We start from the raw sequence: 23,049 nt of genomic DNA, 5'->3' as shown, positions 1-23,049 counted from the left end.
AAATAAATAAACCTAAAAGTTTCCTGGGCATAATTTAGAAATTTAGACTATTGAGCAAAACTGCTGACAACAATTTTACATACTATTATACATGTAGCAGAACTCCTTTAAGGTAGAATTTTTTTTTCTAAGTCCCCCTCCCCATTCATTTCTGCCCAGCCTAATTCTAAAACTTAATTCAGAGAGGCTGGCAGTTGCCCACAGACACAGCAGCACGGTACAGGGGGAGGACCACATACAGCACAAACAGGATGAGCCAGGTGGCAAGTGACTGTCTTTCCCAGGAGCCTACTTGGTTCCCAGTCAATACTACAACTTCATCTGACAGCTGAGTTAGCTGTCGGGATCCTGCGATCAGGTGGACTCATGACCTACAGTGACACAGGTGGACTCATTTCTGTTTCCTTGTAAGAGACATAAAACAAGCACACTCACATGATTTGAACTTAGGGAACAGGGCCAGCCAGATAGCTCAACGGATTAAAGTGCCTGCTTAGGCACATGCAGAGACTGTGGTTTGATCCCTGGCACCACAAGCTGTGCTGGCTCTGCCTTGGGGTGTGCTGAGATGCAAACTGAGACTTGGCATGGTGGCACACTCCTGTAATCCCAGGGCTTGGGAGGCTGAAAACAGAAGGATCACTGAATCTAATCTGTATATTGACACAACGTAGACTCTGTACTAAATAAACTAACTTAGGGAATATCCAAAATGTTCCATTTAGAATTACAACATAAAAGCCAGAGGCAATCATGAAACACTTCCAAATGAAGTCTCAAATTAGTTATTTTGATTTTTTTTTTTTTTTTTTTGGTGGTACCAAGGACTGAACTCAGGACCCCGCGCTTGCCAGGCAAGTGCTTATTCTATTGACCTATCTCCCCGGCCTGATATTTTGATTTTTAAATCCTACTGCTCTTGATAGTTGTGGTGTATTCATCTGCTGTATTATCAGTGGTTCTGTCTTTGATGAACAGGATAATGGAGTCTAAAGAAAAGACAAACTCTGACATATTTGTGACAGGCCTCTGCAGGGCCTGGAAAGAATGAGCTGGTTTTAGCATAAAAAAGTCAGGGCTGAGTTAGCAATGAATCTGACCACAGATGGCTTTGACCACGAGAGTCATTCTTCCCAGTAACATCGATTTGTTAGAACAGATAAAACTGGTATAGAAAAATGGTCCTGGTGTTGAAAATGCATTTAACATGATGATGTCTGGTCACTGCCTTTTGCAGTCATGGGCAGAGTACTGCTGGGCCTCCACATGTGACTCAAAGTTTAGCCTTGATGACACAAATTTTGTTTTCTGTTGGGCTGTGCAGTTGCACAGCTTCAATTTGAGTACAAATCTGCCTTTTGCAGTCATGGGCAGAGTACTGCTGGGCCTCCACATGTGACTCAAAGTTTAGCCTTGATGACACAAATTTTGTTTTCTGTTGGGCTGTGCAGTTGCACAGCTTCAATTTGAGTACAAATGGCCAAAACCTTGCTTGGTGTCCACATCCTCTTTCTGTTGACAAAATACTTTTTGATAATGGTGACAACCAAAATAATGAGCAAACCAAGCTACAAACAAGGATTCTGATATACACTCTTGTCAGTGATCACTGATGGGTTTCGTGCTGGAAATGCACTTTGATTGTTATGCCCAGGGCCATCTCAAGACTGTGTCATCATGCCATTCCCATCTGTTGGAGAGTTGAGCAAGCAGGAGACAGGCCAAGTTTCTACTGTTTTACTTGGAACAGTTGGAGTATTTTCTATTCTGTGGCTCTCTGTGTGCTGGTGCTGGAGGAGCAGTAGAGACATGGGCTGGAACACTTGTGGTCCTGGCTGTTCTGTGGCTCTGTGTGCTGGTGTTGGCAGAGTGGACGTACAGACACAGGTGATACTGGAACTGTTGTGGTCCTGGCTGGCCCAGTGTTGTAAGACTGAACAATCCCAGGACTTCAGCACTGCAATCGTAGTGGCCACTGTCACCCATCCTTACATTCTCAATGGTCAAGGACACATCTCCCTGACTAATTCTCCCATTTAGCTGATGATGCCTTTCCTTTTGATAGGTGATCCAGTAGCCACCTCACTTAATAAGTGTATTGGCATTGATAATAGGGAGGGTTCCCTTGGTCCCAGTGTATGGATGAGAATAACAATCCAGACACTGAGTGGGTGCCCAGTATCGTGACGGGCTCACCCACTGTTGCATTCACTTGGATCGAATCTACAGAACATGTCTGAAGTAGCAGGAGGCCTACCTAAGGTGACTACCTAAGGTGAATGATCACATAGACCCAATGATACCTGCACAAGTTTTAATTTTCAGACTGCAACTTCTTCTTTCATTCTGTCAATCACAGGAGCCTGCACAGTTAATTAGGAGATGGTTTTTTGGCTTCCTGTTGGCAGCCTTTGCTTTTCCTGGTCTCTTTACCTTAATCTTGAAGAGGCTATGACTCAAGACACATTTGTTAAAGAAATCCCTATTTTAGTTCAAAACACATGGTATTTCATACAAGTCAAGAAGATGGTACAGGGGCCAGGGAGATGGCTCAGTAGAATAAGTACTTGCCTGGCAAGTGCAAGGGTCTGAGTTCAATTCTCAGTTCTGCAAAAACAAACAAACAACGAACAAACAAAAACATTCAAAAGAAGATGGTAGAAGAGGGACACAGGCTGGGCAGGTGGCCAGTACGGTGGGTAGAGAGCAGCAGAGAAGTCAGGAGGCCTGTGCCTGTAGAGGCTGCCCTGTACATAACTGGGGTCCTGCCCATATTAGAAGTGAGGATAATCCTTTCCCTCTGTACTTCTCAGATCACCACAATGACTGCATAAAATCATGGCTATGGAAACCACTGTGACACTCTACCTTCTGTACCACTACAGGAGCACTGAGCTGCTGGAAAGGAGTAAAGTCAGATAAAGGAAAATCTAGCCAGGTATTGTTTGCATGCCTATGATACCAGCATTGAAACAGGAGGATCACAAGTGTATCACCTAGGCAACTTACTGAAACACTGTCTGAAAAAAATAAGAAAAAAGAAAAAAAGCTGGGATGTAGCTCAGTGGCAGGGTGTCTTTGGTTTTAATTCCTACTACATCCTTCACACACACAATTTTTTCCCCCTTTTTGCATAGTGTGTTGCTATACAGTTCAGGCTGGCCTTGAACTCTTAAGCAGTTTTCCTGCTTCAGCTTCCCAAGACCTGGGACTACAGGTGTGCACCACCACGCCCAGCATAATTTTGATATTTCTTATCCTTAAAATTATAAAATTATGATGCCATTGACAAGAGACAGACCTTGTGATCAGGGCATAAGCTGGATACAATATAAAAGTAAGGAGGCTGTCTCTTGCTATGTGTAGGTGTACATTTTCCTCAACCCAAATCAAGGACTATCAAAGAAGGGTCCATTTTCCTTACAACCCAGGCCGGCAGCTCGCAAAGAAGCCTGTACAATTCTTCCTTACATACAGACTTCATCTCAATAGGAGAACCAAGAAGTGTGGGATCTGATAGCAAAGTAAAGATGGCAATGCATTTGCCCTCCAATGGAGTGCCAGCCGCTCCAGAGAAGAGTGGTGACTCAGTGCCTCCTTGGCAGTGCCACTGCACTGTGAGCTTTTTTGGGCAGAGTCATCATCTTCTGAGCCTGGCACACAATAGTAGTACAGCTAACATCTGCCAAATGAGAGGAAAACAGCCCCAGCATCTGGCCTTTTGCCAAAACAGCATCAAAGCAATAAAGTCAATGAATGGAGCAGACGGACAGCAAAATGCACTCACAGTCCCACTGTAATGTTTTTGTATTTTTAACTGCATTTCAGGAATTCCTTTCTCTACATGACTCTGCAAATTATTTTCATAACAGCTTTCTGTACAATTAGAGAATTTAGAAATTTTTTCAAGATAGTCTTGCAACGAAGTTGTCCAGGCTGGCCTCAAATTCATGATGGTTCTCCTGCCTCAGCTTCCTGAGCTGCTGGGATTGCAGGCATGCTCCACTGTGCCCAGCAAATACTGAATTCTGGAACTCCAATAATATTTCCCAACAAAAAGTTTTTTTTTTTTCTTCCGGTACCGGAGATTGAACTCAGGACCTTGCACTTGCCAGGTAAGCACTTATTCTACTGAGCTATCTCCCCAACCCAAAAGTGTTCATTTTGCAAAATGTAGTCCCTCTGTGTAAGAATCAGCTGAGGTGCTTATTAAAATACAGATTCCTGGGCTGGAGAGATGGCTCAGTGGTCTAAAGCACCTACTTGAAACAAGCTTGGCAAAGCATCAGAGACTGTGGTTCAATCCTCCAGCACCACATGCCAGCCAGCCCCGCCCCCTGGTGGGCTGAGCTGGCCACACACACACAATAAATAAATGTAATAAATAAACGTAAATAAATATTAAAAAAATAATAATAATAAAAAAAAAATAAAATACAGATTCCTACAACACACTTCCAATAGAGTAGAATCTGAACCAGAAAAGGCATTCCTAACACTTTCTTTCCTAGCCAGTATTTTATATTATTATTATTATTATTATTATTATTATTATTATTATTATTATTATTATTATTATTATTATTATCAGGGAAGGGTCTACAGGGTATTCAGGCTTTCATTACTAGATTGGACTCCTACCAGAGCACAGGCCCGGTGTGTGAGAGGACCCAGTGCAACCAGATGCTGAATAGACCCAGAATGCAGGCCCGGCAGGCCGGGTGTGTAAGTGAGACTGCCTGGGACCGCTAGATCCCAAATATATCCAGAGTGCACGTCCAGAGTGTGAGATGACCCAGGGCCGCGGATCCTGACTCAACCCACAGCGCAGGCCCGGTCTTATCCAAGACCGCCTGGGGTCCACTGGATCCTCATTCGACTCAGAGTGCAGGCCCAGTGTGGAATCCTTCAGCAGAACTCCCTGCAAAGAGGCTAGAGGCAAGACCCACCCAGCTGATTCAGGAGCAGAACATCTTGCCAGAGTGACACAAAGGGTTCAACTGCAACAGCTGCAGCAGGAAGAAGTGGAGCACAGCAGCCAGATCCCAGCCAGATCCAAGCAACACCCACCCAGAGGAATCTGAACTTTGTAGATCTGGACCTGGTGGTAAGGTAATAACTCTATCTAAGCTCTACGCCAAAGGTCAGAAGACAGTGGTATACAAAATGACAAAGAGAAGGAACAGAATTCAGTCTCAGGCCCCGAGTCCACCCAGTACAAATGCAGAAGACACTAGCATAGAGGAAACTGGAAATCACACACCAGATATCGCTAAAACAACAGCGTTGGAAGTAAAGAAACAACTGCACAAAGGTAGAGAAGAAATCAGATCAGAAATAATTTCGGAACTAAAAAATGTAGTGATTACTATAATCAAAGAAGTACTAAGTGTTTCAAAAGAATATACTGATAAAAAAAATAAGCAATTTAGGAAAGAAATAGAATGTATGAAACAGATTCAAAGTGATATACAGGAAATTAAAACCTCAATCACAAGCTGGCAAAATCGTTTGAGTGAAAGTGAAAATAGACTTTCTGACTTTAAAGACACCATTGCAGCTAGTGAAAAAGAAAAGATCTCTTAAAACAATTAGGATGCAGGAAAAAGTAATTCAGTACCTGCAAGACGATGCAAAGATGTACAATGTGAGACTAACAGGCATCAATGAGAAGGAAGCAGTCAATACAAATGATATAAAAAGAATATGGGCAGAAGTAATAGCAGAAAACTTCCCAAATATGGGGCAACAATCTGACATTCAGGTAACCGAACCATACAGAACTCCAAATAACATTAACCCAATTAAAACCACATCCAGACATAATAATCAAGATCCCAGAAATTCAGCACAGGAATAGTATACTAAAAAGTGCTAAAGAAAAGAAACATAACATTTAAAGGAAAACCCATCAGAATAACAGCAGATTTCTCTTCACAAACTATCAAGTCAAGAAGAGCATGGAGCAAAGTACTTCCAGTCTTGCAAGAAAACAAATTCCAACCCAGACTGATATACTCTGCAAAACTCGCTTTCAAGTATAATGGAGAAGTGAAATACTTCCATGACAAAGAACAACTAAAGAATTTCAAGATGACAAAGCCAAGCCTAGACAGACTACTAAATGACATTCTAGAGGGAGCAAATTGATCACAGCCCCATGAGTGAGAATGGAAAGAACCCACCAAATAGGGCAAACAAACACAGGAGAATAAGAGGCAGACAGTAGTAGTCTTTCAGTTATTCTTTTGTGTTCAGCAGCAAAATATTTCAGCACACTACAAATGGACTTCTCTTCCACCCTATGGGGTAGAAAGGAAGATAAACCTTATTATGTTTTACTCTTAGTACTTCTTTGCTATCATGAAAACTTTTCCTTAGTTCAATTGTTTTGAAACATTTAATTTTAAATTAATTAGTATTTAATTTTCTGAATATTGCTTAATCTTAATTTTTTTTTTTTTTTTTTGGTGGAACTGGGAATTGAACTCAGGGCCTTGTGCTTGCCAGGGAAGTGCTTATTCCACTGAGCCATCTCCCCAGCCCTTAATTTTAATTTTTGTTCTAAGATTTATACTATATCTTTGACTTAGAATTTATTTAAAAGATCGTATGATATCTTCTCCTAGTATTAGAAACTTTGAAAAGTATATTTCCATTTTCTGTTGACTTTATATTACTTCTTCCCTGTTTTTTATACACACATACACACACATATATATGAAAAAAAAATAGGTGTATAACCCAACATAAGACTGGTACCGTTTCATAGAAATCTTCAATGACCCTTAAATAAGGGTTCATTTAATATATACTATATAGTCCTGCATAGCTATCCTATTGAAAGCTCTTTATTGTTCACCCAGGAGCATATTGCAACTTCTCTTTCCTTTTGAATTATGCTGTTATTACCTATATGCTACTTCTGGAGGTATTAAAATATTTCAAGTTTGTATAACAAAAAAAAAGAAAAAAAAAAAAAGAAAAAAAAATAGATTGGATTCCTAGTGATCTGCCTGTTTACAACCTCCGAAGAGCTGGGATTACAGGCATGTACCACCATGCCCAGTTTCAACTGCCCTTTCAGCATGCCCTGGGGGTGGGGCTGGCACCACAGGCCTGGGGATTGAACTCCTGGCCCCTGTGCCTGCTTGCAGGTGCTTTAATCTGCTGAGCTATTTATAAAAGCTTTTATAAAAGCTCATTTCAGGTGTGAATAAAATTCTGCTTATCAGTTATCAGGCCTTATTTTCAGAGTGAGCTCTAGAATTCAATGTATTTATCTATCTTTGGTTTAAAATGGGCACAAAGCTGGGCATGGTGGTGCACACCTGTAATCCCAGCACTTGGGAGGCCCAGCTAGGAGGACCACTGTGAGTTCCATGCCAGCCTGGGCTACAGAGTGAGTTTAAAGATAGCTAGAACTATGCAGTGAGATCCTGTCTCAGAAAAGAAAGAAATTTTTAAAAATCAATCATCCCACAATTCTTTTTTCCCTGACTCCTAGACAAGCTCCTCCCTGGGACCCCACACCCAGTACCTGGTACAGGTGGTGGGTCACTGGTGCTGACATTGAGGAGCTTGGGCCACACTTTTTGTCTGATTTCATCGGTCAGGAGTCCTCCTTCACTGATAGCCATGCGTCTGAGGGCAGCCACGTCAGTGGGCTCACTGTTCAGAGCCTGGTATATCTCTGCCACTTTCTTTTTCCTTTTGGTGTTGAGGTCTGTAAAAAAACACAATGTGTGGGGAGTGTCAGACACATACAGCAGTGTGGCTTTCTGCTTAGGGCTTCCTGTCCTAGCTAGGGTTTGAAATAAGATAGGTAACTTCTCTTACGCAGACAATGCCTAGATCACCTGCAGGCAGAGGCAGGAGTATACTGAAGAGCGCTTACTAGAAAATATACATCAAGTTGCCTACTTTTAAAAAGATGATATTTTCCTATAGATTTGGACCAACAATGATATGCACAGAATAATTACATTTTTTGAAGAAAAAGGGCAGTTAAAAAAGAATGTGCTGATATCAGAGAGGCGATTCAAAGCCTGGCTCTGCAACTTATTATTAGTTCTGCAACTTTGGGCAGAACACATCACTTCTTGGCCCTCTGGGTTGACAGTTTTCCTGTCAGGACAGTCACCATGGTACACAGTTCAAATTGACCGAATATAAGTTTAACTCATTCTGAAAGAGCAGATTTTAAAAAATAAACCTACAGATATTTAACTGGCACAAACACATAAAACACGACATAAAACACAAGAGAAAGGCCCACTGTGGTGCTGCATGCTTGTGATCCAAGCACTCAGATCACTGGGAGTTCCAGACTAGCAAGGGCTACAAAGGTGAATTCAAAGCCAGACTGAACTGCATAATAAAACCCTGCCTCAGAAAGACTAAACCAAATGAAAGCAAAAAAAAAAAAAAAAAAAGAAAAGAAAAAAGACCACAATAGAGATATACTGTAAGTAACCAGCAAGAAATTACAATTATAATAAATATTCAGTTAATCCACAAGCATATCTAGCAGTTAGTGTCAATGTTTTCCTGTTCTTTCTTAATATCCAAACTTCAAGGACTGGCGAGATAGCTCACTTGCTCAGGCAAGTGCAGGGACCAGGGTTCAATCCCTGGCACCATATGCTGAGCCAGCCATCTAGACCCCGAGCGGTGGCAGAAGCCTGTAATCCTAGCACCAGGGAGGCTGAAAACAGGAGTATCACTACAAGTCCAAGCTGCACAGTGAGACCCTGTACCAAGTACATTAAAACAAAACAAAACAAAACAAAATCAAAAACTAAACTACAGAGCTTATAAATCTCAAGCTAAGAGCTTTCCCTTGTTTATAAATTCAGAACTAGGGCTGAAGATTCTTTTCTCCCTCCTAGACAAGCTCCTCTCTGGGTAAAGTGCTTATTGAGGTCCTGACTTTGATGCCCATAACTATAAAACAAAAGAAACAAAAATACACAATACACAAAATCACATGGAAACATCTTCAGCTACATGCCACATCAGAATTGCATGGAAATATTTTTAAACAAGTGCGCAAGGCTCCTTGGCTTTCCAGCATGGCTGCAGAGATGCTGTACTACTGCACATAAAGTAAATGATTTGCAACAACCCTATTAATCACCAGTGATCAGGAAGTAAAGCTTAAAGCATCTTACATTCATTCTTATGCTACTTACAGACATTTTACTGAGTTTAAATGACTTCTTAAGAAAATGGGTTGGTAGTCTGTGGCTGATATCATCATGTAATTCTTCTATTTAAAATAATGGGTTCTAGCCCAAGGCTGTAATCCCAGCTACTTGGGATGCTGAGAAAGGACAATCATGAGTTTGGGGTCAGCCTGGATGTGCTGTGCTGGCCCCGCTCTCTGGGTATGCTGAGATGGCAATTGAGACTGGGCATGATGATGTGTGCCTGTAATCCCAGCATTTGGGAGGTTGAAAACATGAGAATCACTACAATAATTTAGCAAGACCCTATGTCAAAATAAAAAATAAAGCCATCCCAGCACTTTGGGTGGTTAAAAACAGGAGAATCACTGCAAGTGTGATCTATGTAGTGAGATCCTATAGACCTTGTACTAAAATACATTAAAAAAAAAAAAGTGGGCCGGGGTTTAGCTCAGTGCTACCCTACCATGCATAAGGTCCTGTGTTCAAAGGCCAGCCAGATAGCTCAGTGGATTAAAGCGCCAGTTTAGGCAGAACCAGGGACAGTGGTTCCACCCTTGGTGTGCTGTGCTGGCCCCGCTCTCTGGGTATGCTGAGATGGCAATTGAGACTGGGCGTGATGATGTGTGCCTATAATCCCAGCATTTGGGAGGTTGAAAACATGAGAATCACTACAAGTTCTGTGTAGTGAGACCCTGTAGACCCTGTGCTAAATACATAAAAAAAGAGTAGGCCTTAAGGTCCTGTGTTCAATTCCCATTAAATGAAATAGAATAAAGGGCCCATAGGTTTTCAGAGTTTTACATACAATGTCTGCTTTTAGAAATGGCTTGCTAAAAGTTAAATGAATGCTGCCTACTTTCACTCATTCTTTCTGTTGCCTTCACCATGGAGATGATAAATCAAAAACAAGTTAAACATAACAAGTATCACAAGACAGTGCACTGTAACTGCTCCTGGTGACAGTCAAGGTGAAGAGCTCAGAGACTGGCAGGTCAGATATCTTAAAAGTATACCTTAAAAAGGGAGAACTAGTGGGTTATAGAATAGAAGGCTTGCAAACAAGGACGCCCTTTACTCTGACAGTAAACAGACTCATTAAAAAAAAAGGTTATGGGGCTGGGATATAGCTCAGTGGAAGTGCTTGCCTAGCATGCAGAAATCCTCACTACTGAAAGAAAAAAAAAAAAAAAAAAAAAGGAAGAAAAAAGAATAGGCACCAGACACTGGTACTAGAGTTAATGTAAGGCAGAAAATAACACCAGAAGGTAGGTTAGACTTCAGAAGAGGAATGAAGCAGCTTCCTCCAGCAAGGTTCTATTCTGACACAATGGTAGTTTACAAACTACATCCATGACAAAGCTGCGCACTAGTAATACAAATGAGAGTTGGCATTAAGTTCCCATGACATATGAGAAAATATGACATACAAAGTCAAACAAACTAAGGTTTGGAGTCACACACAGTTGCAGGCCAAATAGGAAAAGATGTAACTTTCTGCCCAGGTAAACCTGTTCTTCTGGCTAGACTGCTGATGGTTTCTCTAGAACCGAGGAGGGTGCCAGGCATGGTGGAGCTCACCTATAATCCCTGCACTCAGGAGGCTGAGGCAGGAGGGTCACTGAGAGTTTGAGACCAGCCTGGCATATAAAGTGAGCTCAAAGTAGCCTGAACCACACAGTGAGATCCTGTCTCAAAAAGACAAAACAAATTTAAACAAACAACCCCCCCCCAAAAAAAAACAAAACAACAGAGGAGGGTGGCCATTTGTTTTAAACCTTCCTTCGATTAGTCTTGATATAACTGCTGTTTCCTGCATGGTTAAAAATGGGCTAGTCTTGAGGCTAAATTAATGGCTGCTTTACTTAGAAAGCAAAAAAATCAAGTTTCCAATTCTCTGTCAGCAAGGCACCTAACTAGTTAAAATGTTTATGAAGTACATCAAGATTCTGGCTTAGATTTTCCTTCCACCCACCTTCCCATCTGTCCATCTACCCACCAGGCCATTATTTAATGAGTGTCTACCTACATTAAGCTCTGTAGTGGCATAAAAAGATGGGTATGGCTTCCTCCCAGCCCTTGAGAAGCTCACAGCAGGGAGGGATGCAACTGTTCAGCATGCAACAGAATCTTGAAGCACCACGGAAACTCACAGGGAAGAATGACTACTTCCAACACAATGAGGAAAGGCCTAGTCAAGAAGATCAAAGGGAAATTCTTCCTGGCAGAGGAGAGCATGTGCAAGACCCCTGTTGTATTAATAAAGTAGCATACCATATCCACCAAGAAAACAATACAAGTTCTATGGGGTAATGAAGTCAAACTCAGGGAAGACACCAGAAGCAGGACAGCCTGCAGGGACTGAGGCTAGTCAAAAGTCTGGGTGGATTCAACATGCTAAGGAGTCTGGGTTTCCCTTTTTCTTTTTAATGGTGATGGTGATGGGGCTGTCTCACTAGGCAGTGCAGGTTGTCCTCAAACTGATGACCCTCCCATCTCAGCTTTCTAAGCATTGGGATCACAAGCATGTATCACCATGCTCAGCAGGAATCTGGGTTTCATCCTTCAGGGCCATCAATTTTTGGAAGACCAAGCTGAATATTTTCAGGGAGGGGTCACAAACAGGAAAATCACAGTGATTTTTTTTTTGTTTTCCTGGCACTGGGGATGGAAGCCAGGCTTTGCACATGCAAGGCAAACATTAACTGTACCCACTGCCTGAGACACTTTTTATATGACAAATATATGATGAGACAGAATATAGACAGGAATTTAATTAATTTCCAACAACAAAATAAATCCAATGTATATAATTTTTTTTTCTTGACAGGATCCTTGAGCTCACTTGGTAGCCCAAGCTAGTTTCAAACTCGCAATGCTCTTCTGCCTCAGTCTCCCAAGAGCTGGGATTATTACAGGGGTGCACTGCCAAGTCTGACCTATAAATTTTGTAAAACTTGAGTTTCCAGGGACTGCAAAATAGCTCAGTGGACTAAGTGCCTGCTTAGGCAAGTACAGGGACCAGGGTTTGATCCCCAGCACCACATGCCACAATGGCCACAGAGTGCTGTAATCTCAGTGCTGGGGGGGCTAAAAACAGGAGGATCACTACAAGTCCGAGCTTTGTAGTGAGATCCTGTACCAAATACATTAAAAACAAATAAACAAAAAACAACCCAAGAAGCTCTTTGATGCAAAGGAGGCCAAACTTAAAATCAAAACAAAATACGAGTTTCCTTGCACTTTCCACATATCATAATTTTTTTTGACAATTATTTAAGACCTTTATGAATAGGTGCTTGCAGTTTGTTGACTTTTTTGAAAAAATCAAGTTGTAAACTTTCATTACAAATTAAAAATGAAGTTCTTAAAAACCTCAACTTGACCAGATATGAAACAATTTAAAAACCTTTAAAGGTGTATTGAGAAAAAGCAGGCTTTTTAAAGAGATGTCTTTAGATAAAAATAATAAAAACCCCATGCTGCATAGATAATGCAGATAGTTCTAGTTATCTGGTCAAGAGGCAAAAAGCAAGCACTTAAGGTCTTCAGTCCCAATCTTTTATTCATTTTTTATTGTTGGAATTTCCTATTTGGTTTTTTCTCTTTGCAGAAGCGGGGATTGAACTCAGGTCCTTGCATTTGCCAGGGAAGTACTTATTCCACCGAGCCATCTCGCCAGCCCTTTGTTGCTTTCTTGCTGGATGACTAAACCTGATGATGGTAGAGATGTTAAGCTGGCGTTTACTCAGCCCCGCCCTGCTCAGCCTGGGGAGCAGATGAATTTTCAGCTGGTGGATCAGCTGCTTTTGTCTCTTTGCCGTCTTGTGGTTTAGGGTTTTCTGGGTGTCTACGTTGGTAATTTGCAAGGGTACCGACGTTGAGGTGGCTGCTGACCTTGGGTCTCATCCCCTTGATTTTCCTTATCTTCTTCATTTCCATCCTCTCTAGGCTGTCTTTGGCGAGGAGGGCCCCTGCGGAATCGTGGTGTATAATCTCAATACATATTCTGTCTCACTTGTCTACCTTGTTCTCCTGCACCCTGGTTGTCAGCACCCTCCATCACTTCTTTTTTTTTGGTGGAACCGGGGATTGAACTCAGGCCCTTGCGCTTCTGTCAAGCGCATATTCCACTGAGCCATCTCCCCAGCCCCCTCTCCATCACTTCTTGCACAGGAGGGTTGGAATACTGTGGCCGACGCCCATAGGGTCTCTGCATGTGGGAACTTTGCCTGCGGTAGGGCTCTTTTCCCCACTCTTACTATTCTGGTAATTCTGCTGGTAATTGCGTGGAGGACTCCTAAGACGTAGATAGCGTCTATAATGGTTACCGTCTGCTGTGTATTTACTGCCTTGAACTGGAGCTCCACCAGGACCTGTTAACACTTGCTGCCTCCTAACCCATTTCTCCTTCAGCAACACCAAACTCCGCAGTCTCTCCATCTCCTACACTGCGAAGGTCCTTCCTGGGGTTGTTCTTCTTTATGGCAGTCTGGTGTACAAATACAGCTTCCCTGGTGTCCTTCCTGTTGATGAAGCCATATCCGTTTCTTACACTGAATCCTTTTACTGTTCCCAAAACCTTCCTTGTGATGACCTTCTTGTCCCCACCGGCATGTGAGGCCGCCGGGGCCTCCGCTCCCTGCGCTGCTGCCGTGGTGCAGGGCTTGGTGTCAGCAGCGCTGAGGGCGGGGGCAACAGCGGCGGGCAGCTGCTGGGTCTCGGCCTCGCTGCTCATGGTTGCAGTGATGGTGACTGGGGCCGGCTGTGGCAGCTGCGGTTCCTCCCGGTGTGTGATGGTAACTAGGCCGGAGGAGGTGGTGGGGCTGCTCAGGGCTCTCTGGGGTCCGCTCGCCGCTCCCGCTACCGATCAAACTCCACATATCATAAACTAACAGCACTTAGCCAGGCTGGTGGCATGTGCCTATAATCCCAGCACTTGGGAGGCCGAGGCAGGAGGACTGCTGTGAGTTCAAGGCCAGTTTGTATTACACAGTGAGACTCTGTCTTAACGCCCCTCCACCTTCCACCATAACAGGAATTAAATCTAAGACAGTACTGCTTGAGGAAAAGTGAAATTGAGAAATTCTGTTGACTCATTTACTAAGAGTACAGGAAAATTTCCTCATGTGTTTAGATATATTTCATCCTCTTTCCAACTAGCTATTCAGCAAACTGGGGGAGAGGAGGAAGCTGCTGCTTATATCTTGGAAGAACACTGGATGCAATCAGTGGGATTTGATGTGGTTCTGGTATCTGCCAGAATGTTAACTAACTCTGAACCCAAACCACAGCTTCAATTATCTTTTTCTTTTCCCTCTCTCTTCCTTTTTTGAGACAGGGTCTTGCTATGTAGTTCTGGCTGACCTCAAACTCAAGGCAATCCTCCTGCTTCAGCCTTCCCAAGTGCTGGAATTACAGGCATGTACCACCACGTCCAGCTCTTTTTTAAAAAGACTGTTTCCATTCTATTTCTGATCTTGTATATTTTTCCTCCTTCTTTGTTCTTCCCCGAGACAAGGATTCTAGACTGGGATTATAGGCTTGTGCCACAGGTGAATCCTCAATTTTAAGGCTATCTTTTTATGTTTGGAGTTCAATAAACATATAGAGTAAAATTTTAGTTCAGTTACTGTTCCACTAGAAGACATTGCCTATAGTGACATCACTTTTCCTATACCATTACTAAGCATATGCTCACTGCAGAATTCTAAACAGATTTGTAGACTCTGTTGCTTCTAAAGCTCCTGGTGCTTCACAGGGTAGGGTACTGCACATCTGTGGGTCTGTTCAGGCCATCACTGCCTCCCTTGTCTCACAACTGAAAGCAAGATGTTAGTGGCAGATGAAGAAGTGGTTGCTGTGCCACCCCACGCATACTTTATATTGCACCAATGCTGAGGCTCACATTGTGCTACAGAAAGGTAAGAGAAAGCAAAACTCAAGTGAGCTATAGATGTTCAAAACTGTAGAGTGAGAAGGTCAACAGCTACAAAATGAGAAAAGTAACCAGGGTCTCTATTGAACAACTAACACATGTCCTACTTATCTCAGAAAATTCACAGGACTACTGCTCAGGAAGACTAAAATGAATATCGAACTCTATTTTATGTTAAAATAAATGTTAGGTACAGATTTTAGAGTAGGACACACATTTTTGTACATGTACTGCTGAAGTGGGCATGAGGACATACATTCTGGATTCTAGAATGCTGTTTTAGGTTCAGGAGGAAAAGACTACCTTTCACCAGGAGATATCCTATTATCTCTCTAAACTCTGACTCCTTTCCTCCCCAACTTATACAGTACCTCATTAAGAAATGTGTGTTGTACATTCCAAAGTTGATATATTCCAAATTCCTTTATAGTACAGGGCTTGGCTATCATAATGATGAAATGAAATTATAAATAAATCCCCAACACCTGAAAAGTACTTCACTCAACAAAAGAAAAAGGAATGATATAGGCACTACTTTGGCCTGCTCTCCATTAAAACGCCACGGAGGAGGTACTCTAGTTCTTTATGTTCAGATAAAGATGGCCCGCCCAGTCCAGGGCTGGGGATGTGGCTCAGTGGTAGACAGAGCTCTTGCCTTGCACAATAAGCCCCTAGATTTGAGGCCCAGCAACACACACACACACACACACACACACACACACACACACTGATGGCTCAGTTCATTAGTGTATTAAACATCCTCCAAACTCTGGCTACAAAACCCAAGTATAGATTTCTGCCTCCCCTGACTACCAGGTATCTCCAAAAGTCCCTGGCTTGGGGAAACTAATATGTAGTGGAAGGACTATGACTAAAGATCTCAGCTACCCTCTCAAAGTTTCCATGACCTCAAACTAATTAAGTCAATTGGATTAGGTAAGCAATTTACACTTTATATAATGGAAGCTTAGATGAAAGAACACAATTTCATACTTGTTACTTGGTTTAAGCTTGCTTATGAAGGAAACTATTTATTTATATATTGTTATTTTTTTATTTTTCAAGACAGGGTCTCACTATGTCATTCAGGCTGGCCTTGAACTCACTATGTTTGTTGCCTAGGCTGGCTATCCTCCCAGCTCTGCTTCATGAGGGCTGAGATTAGAGAAATGCACCACTATGACCAGCTAACGTTAGTGTTTTTTTTTTTTTTTTTTTTTTAAGATAGGGTCTCACTAGATAGTGTAAGCTGGCCTTGCATGCTGGTGTTGAACTTGTTTACATAGCTCCAGTTGGCATTGAACTCACAATGATTTTCCTGCCTCAGCTCCCAGAATCCTGGGTTTAAAGGCGTGCATCACCATGCCTAGCTAACTTTACAGGTTTTTTTTTTTTTTCTCTTTTTAATTTTTATTTATTTATTTTTTACTGGACTCTTCTCTTTTTCAGTACTGGGGATCAAACGCAGGACCTTGTGCTTGTCAGACAGGTGCTTCAGTCACTGAGCTATTTCCCCAGCCCTATCTTACAGTCCTTAAGCAAAATTTAAACTCAAATTTATTTATCTATTTATTTTTTGGTTTGCCATTGTGCCACTGAGATATAACCCTGGCTAAAGTCAAATTTAAAAATATTAGCCTCAATCAAAACAATAAAAGATGGGGGAGGGGAGAAAGAAAAAGAGGGAAGGGGAGAAGGGGATATAATATATATATATATATAATATAGTCCTAGACAGACATATCTCCTTGAAATCCTGATGGTAACCTTAGAAATAAACTTGAAAATTTTTATTTTTTATTTATTTATTTTTTTGGCGGAGCCGGGGATTGAACTCAGGCACTTGAGCTTGCCAGGCAAGCGATTACTCAACTGAGCTATCTCCCCAGCCCCTTAAACTTGAAAATTTAAGCTTAAACATCATGTCTGTACCAGAGATGGACAGCAGAAGAGGAAAACAACCTTATTCCGGGTAAGATTCCTATTAACAACAAAACAAAACAAAGTGGCCTTTTCTCTAGTGGTCCTAATTAGTTTCTACAAAACAGTACCCAAATTAGAAGAGATTTATCAACCACCTGAAACATAAACACGCATCAAGAAAAGATGCTTTTTTCACCAGGTGTGGTGATACATGCCTGTAATCCCAGCACTCAGAAGGCTGAAGCAGGAGGATTCTTGTGAGTTTCCCCAAGGCCAGCCTGGGCTACAAAGTGAGCTCAAGGCCACCCTGAGCTGCATAGCGAGACTCTGTTGAAAGAAAGACAGACAGACAGTCTGCCACATAGCCCCGTGGATTAGCCCCGTGGATTAAAGTGCCTGCTTAGGCAGATGCAGCGACTGGGGTTCAATCCTTTGCGTGCTGTGTTGACCCAGTGACTGGGAGACTGAAAAACAGGACGATGACTACGAGTGAGATCTGCGTAGTGAGACCCTGTACTAAATACATTTAAAAAAAAAAAAAAGGAAGGAAGGAAAGAAAGAAAGAAAAGGCGCTTTAAAGCTGGGTGTGTTGGAGGCTGGGGAGATGGCTCAGTGGAATAAGCACTTCCCCGGCAAGCACAAGGGTCTGAGTTTGATCCCTGGTTCCGCAAAAAAAAAAAAAAAAAAAAAAAGCAAGCTGGGTGTGGCAGCACACCCCACTAGCACTTTAGGAGAAGAGGCCCAAGGACTCCAATTCCAAGTTAGAGCCCAGCCTGGGCAACTTGGGGTGTGTGTGTGTGTGTGTGTGTGTGTGTGTTGCTTTACTCCAAGTCTGGAGGACAGCTGGCAACAGAGTAAACCAACCTGATCATGAGAGATTCCAGTAGCTCTGCCATCAATTTTTAAATATGATTTAAATTCAATCCCCTACCCCATATCTAAATTCTTTTTTACCTGGAAAAGAAAACTCAAGGGAACTGGGTGGCTAGTCTTATAACCTAGATACAGTTGCACTGCAACAGGTCAGAAGACCCATGTCACTTGAGCAGTGACAATTATGCCATGAGGACAGATGTCACACAAACACCAGCAAGGGGTTATCATGCCAAAGAGCACAGAAAAACGTATGTGCACTGCGCTCCATTTACAACCTGTATCAGAAGAAAAGAACAGAAAATAAGCTCCAAGAAATAAGACATGCACAAGAGAAGCTTCATCAAAACATGGGGTTGAACTTGTTTACATAGCTCCAGTTGACATAACATGATTGGTTCTATGACGGGCATCCCCCATCCCATCAGAAGAGGAGGGACAGTTTTCTCCAAGGAGGAAAAATATTTTACTTGGTACAGGGTAAACATTCATAATTTTAACTGGCATGTATATGAAAAACGTGTTCGAGAATACGATCAACAGTCCCACTAATCGGTTTTGAAACTGTCTCATTGCTATTTGTTTCTCAATAAAAGTATTTTTAAAAAAGAGAATACGAGCAACAAAATCATGACTTCATAGATACTGTTTAGACTGAACGAGTATAAAAAACAGAATCGCTTTTTACACAAATGTTAAAGTAGGCTGCACAGAATAGGGACAGAAAGTAGAGAGCAGCTGTGAGGAGCTGCGGAGACTGGAGCGAGTGCTGAAGAGCAAAGCGTTCTTTCTGAAATCAAAACTGTTCTGGAATTTCGCACAACTGTGTGAATGAGTTAAGATGAAGGTTTAAAAAGGGCGGGCCTCAAGGTAATTCAATGGAACAGTGTTACAAGGAGACTGCACAAGGGAACACAGCGGTGGGAGTGAAGTTTGGGAACCGTTCCTGACAACGAGGAAGGCGGCACCGGCAGTGCAGACGTGGCCGCCAGTGTCAGGCCCGGAGGCGAGGCTTGGCCTCGGCTCTCCGGAGCCAACTGTCCGCTCCGGGCAGGAGGAGGCCGCCGCGGAGGGCCCTCCACTTTCCTTTACGGATGCGAGTCTGCCCCCTTTCCCCGCGGTCCGCACAGGACCGACGCCAGGCCCTCTCCCGCTCTAGGCGCGAGCCGGGGCCGCCACCCCTTTCTTCTCGCCGCCTCCCGACCCCAGGCCTCGTCCGCGGCCAGCACCTCCGACAGCTGTCCCTCGCCCCTCGCCGCACGGCCCCTAGGCCATCCTCGCAGGCTGCTCCCCAGCGGCCCCGCCGGCTTCCGTACCTGCCTTCCGAGTGCCACCCTCCCAGCGGCTGGAAGTAGGGCCGTCGCGCTGCTCACGCCGGAGGGCCATGTCCCGGGGGCCCGGGCCCCTGCCCGAGCCCCGGCCGGCAGCCGAGCCCTCAGGAGACGCGGCTCCGGCAGCGCAACGCGGGGCCCGTCCGGAGGGGAGGCTTCGGCTCCGTGGCCCCGCGGCGCGCAGGCGGGTCCGCGCCCACGCCGGCACGTGACCTTCGCTACGCGGGCGTCCGCCGGCACGCACGTCGCGGCTGGAGGGCGGGGTAAGGCGCAGGGAGGAGGGTGCGAGTTGGTTTCGTCGGAACCGTCCGGCCCAGTGTAATTGGAGCCGCATTTGGTCATCTTTTGCTTTTATTAATCTGTAAAACGGTAGTGATTATAATAAACATAGTAAGCTCACAAGATTATTGAATTTGTGCATAGGTTACTAAGCGAATGGTTGACTTTTTTCGTAATTATGAGCTATTGTTTTTGCTTCCATTTTACCTATATCGCTGTCCCACAGGAACACCTGCCATACTTGGCAACTTGAGTTTAACGGGATCATCTTATACGACTTCGACTTCGCAGGTCACACACTGCTTAACTCCAGGGATCACCACGTCATGTAGCCATTTAATGGAGCTTTACTTGACTTGAATAGTGCGTCACTCATCCAAATAGCACCCGGCGTTACCAGGTCTTTGGCTTCCTTTCTATCCAATCGGGTGCTCATCTACACCACTTGGTGTCATCATGGCCATAAACAGCCCCATTTCCCAAGTGTTCAATGCAATGCCCTATTCAAAGTCTCTTAATTTTTGTGGCTTATGTGCCCCTCGCCCCATATTTTTCTTTCTTGAGACTTCCTGCTTCATATCTACCCTATCCACTGTAGGTTCCAGGGTTCATTGTTGTATTATAAATTTGTCGTTGTTGTTTCGCAGTGCTATCACTAAGCTACAACCACAAAGGTTCTTAAAATTTTACCATCAGGAGGGCTGAGATAGCATAGTACAATAAGTGCCGGCCTGGCAAGCGCAGGGTCCTGAGTGTGATCCTGGGTACCGCAAAAATAAAATAAATCATCATGAGGCAACATTTCACTAAATTGCACAGGGTAGCCTAAAACTTTCTATCTTTATGTCAACTAATCCCTGAGTAGCAGGGATTAGTTGTGGATCACTATACCTGTTTTTTAAAATACCCTCCCTCCCTTTTATGAGACAGGGTCTCAGCTGCCCTTGAACTTGCCATGTCGCCTAGGCTGGCCTCGAACTTGTGATCTTCCTGCCTCAGTCAGATTATAGGCAGGTGCCACCATCCCGAGAATAAAGTCTTTTTTTTTTTCCCCTGAAAAGTCTTCCAAGTCATGAGAAAAAAAAAAAAATTAAAGTTATTTATTTTTGGTCTTTTTTTTTGAGGTAGGGTCTCACTATGCAGTTCAGGCTGGCCTTAAACTCAATTGTGGCCCAGGCTGGCCTCAAACTGGTAGCAAGCCTTCCTGCCTCAGCTTCCCTTCCCACATGCTGGGATTGCAGGCATGTACCACACCTGACCTACACTGACTTTTAAAGTGAATACTTCATTGAATTAAGGTATCAGCCAAACACGATGACACATTCCTATAATCTCAGTACTTGTGAGGCTGAAGCAAGGAGATCATGAGTGTGAGGGCCACCTAGGCTACAGTGAGAACCTATCTCAAAGAAAAACCTCTAACATTACAAATACAATTAAGAAATCCCCAAACTCAATTCTTCCTTAATTTCAACTGACTTGCTGAACATGGTGGTAAGTGTCTGTAAACCCAGCACCTGGGAGGCAGAGGCAGGAGGAGCCTTGGGAGTTTGAGGCTAGCCTGGGCTACACGAGTTCAAAGCCAGCTTGAACTGCATAGTGAAACTGTCTCAAAAGGACAACATATAAACAAATTTCAACTGACTTCACAAATCTGTTTTTTTTTTTTTTTTGTTTTGGCGGAACTGGGGATTGAACTCAGGCCCTTGTGCTTGCTAGAGAAGCGTTTATTCCACTGAGCCATCTCCCTGGCCCTGACAAATCTATTTGTAAATCTAGCACATTACAACACTACTTAGAGCTCTTTTTTTGGGGGGGGGGGCCAGAACAGGGAATTGAACTCAGGCCCTTGCACTTGCCAGGGAATCGCTTATTCTACTGAGCCCCCCCCCCCCCCCCCAGAGCTCATTAATAAATCTAATTAAAATCCTTGAGCAGTTGAAATTGTTTTAGTACTGAAAATTGAACCCAAGATCTTACAAATGCTAGGCAAGGGCTCACCACTGCACTACATCCCCAGCCCTTTCTAAATTTTGAGACAAGGATTTACCGACATCTTGACTTCAGCCTAATGAGGGCCTTGCTAGCCCACACTTGAACTACTGATCTATGGCAAAGGAGATAATAAAAGTATGTAATTTACACAAATAGCAAGTGACTGAAAATCTCACCCAAAACAAGCACTCTTCTCCATCGCCAACTCTCAGTCACTACTTCATGTTGAATACATTTTCCAACAGCCCTCAAGGGTCACAGCATGACAATAGGTAGCTCCAGGTCTCACACTTCACCTTTAGATATTACCTGCTCTGCTTCATGCGTGGTATATATCTCTTCCATCCTGTGATTATGATAATTTAACTTTTATTTATTTTTCATCTTTTAAAGAAATCTTTTTATTTACTTGGTACAGTGGCAGTGTGTGGTACCGGGGATCAAACCAGGTCCTTGAGCTTCCCAGGTAGGCGCTTAGACCACCAAGCTATCCCCCAAGGCCATGCATTTTACTTTTAAAATCTTCCTTTCTTCCTCTAACCCTCAATCAACTGCAGAGAATCACTGATCTACCTAGTAGTTGGTTTGTATCTTCCAGAATTCTACATGGATGCAATCATATTGTAGCTCATTTTTTTGCCCAAGTTGTTTCACTTAGAATAATTATTTCAAAAGCAACCCAGGTTGTTGCATGAATCAAGTTTACTCTTTCATTGCTGAGTATTTTTCTTATTATATGGCCACACAATTCATTTTATCAATACTTGAAAATTTTACATGTGGGATAAGAACACAATTGCTAATGTGTCTGCTTTATTCCAGTTGTTAGGAAAGCCTAACATGTCTCAACTGAACAGCCTTTACATTTTTAAATGGCTAAAAAATAAGATACTTTGTGGCATATACAAGTTAAATAGGCCAGGCATGGTGGTGCATACCTATAATCCCAGGACTCGGGAGGCTGGGGAAGGAATGCCACGAGGCTGCATAGTGAGTTCAAGGTAAGCCTGAACTGCAGTGAAACCGTCTAAAGAAAAAAAAATAGAGAAGTTCCAACTCAGTGTCCATAGTTTTATTCAGTCATGCTCATTCATTTACCTATTGTCTACAGCTGCTTTTGGGCTACAATGGTGGAGCTCAGTAATTCTAAGAGATATATGACCCACATAACATTACCTGTCTCTTTACAGGGTTTGATAAACCCCTACTTTTGGTTTCAGTATTGAAAACTGGGGGTGTAACTCAGTGGTACAGTATAAATACCCAAAGTAATAAAAGAATGGGCATAGTAACATACACCTGTAATCCTAGCACTTCGGGAGGCTGAGGCAGATCACAAGTTCAAGCCCTGCCTGGGCAAGTTAGTGAGAGTCTAGGTCAAAATAAGAGGAACAAGGACTGGTGACATCACTCAATGAGAAGGCCTTGGGTTCAAGCCCTGATGCCACACAAAGGAGAGAATATAGACTTCAACTATTTATAAGGTAACTCAGCTAAAAGTTTTTACTACTTTCATTCATTC

General features: G+C 43.1%; 1 protein-coding gene across 2 annotated transcripts in view; it reads right to left on the bottom strand.

The window, feature by feature from the left end:
* The window catches only part of Tbc1d20 (TBC1 domain family member 20), a 39,683-nt gene extending 20,234 nt beyond the window's left edge, over positions 1 to 19,449 (bottom strand). For both annotated transcript variants that reach the window (XR_002821011.1, XM_023714748.1), the window contains exons 1-2: positions 19,239 to 19,449; positions 7,541 to 7,726 (exon numbers count right to left, since the gene is read on the bottom strand). Coding sequence is in view for 1 of the 2 variants with exons in the window: in XM_023714748.1 (XP_023570516.1) it covers positions 7,541 to 7,726; positions 19,239 to 19,308 (256 nt within the window). In the remaining variant the exon portion in view is untranslated. The remainder of the gene's footprint in view (positions 1 to 7,540; positions 7,727 to 19,238) is intronic.
* Positions 19,450 to 23,049: the final 3,600 nt, after the last annotated feature.

Source organism: Octodon degus, unplaced genomic scaffold (assembly GCF_000260255.1).
Source record: "Octodon degus isolate 3935 unplaced genomic scaffold, OctDeg1.0 scaffold00037, whole genome shotgun sequence".
Taxonomy (NCBI): domain Eukaryota; kingdom Metazoa; phylum Chordata; class Mammalia; order Rodentia; family Octodontidae; genus Octodon; species Octodon degus.
This window is presented reverse-complemented; position numbering and strand designations above follow the sequence as displayed.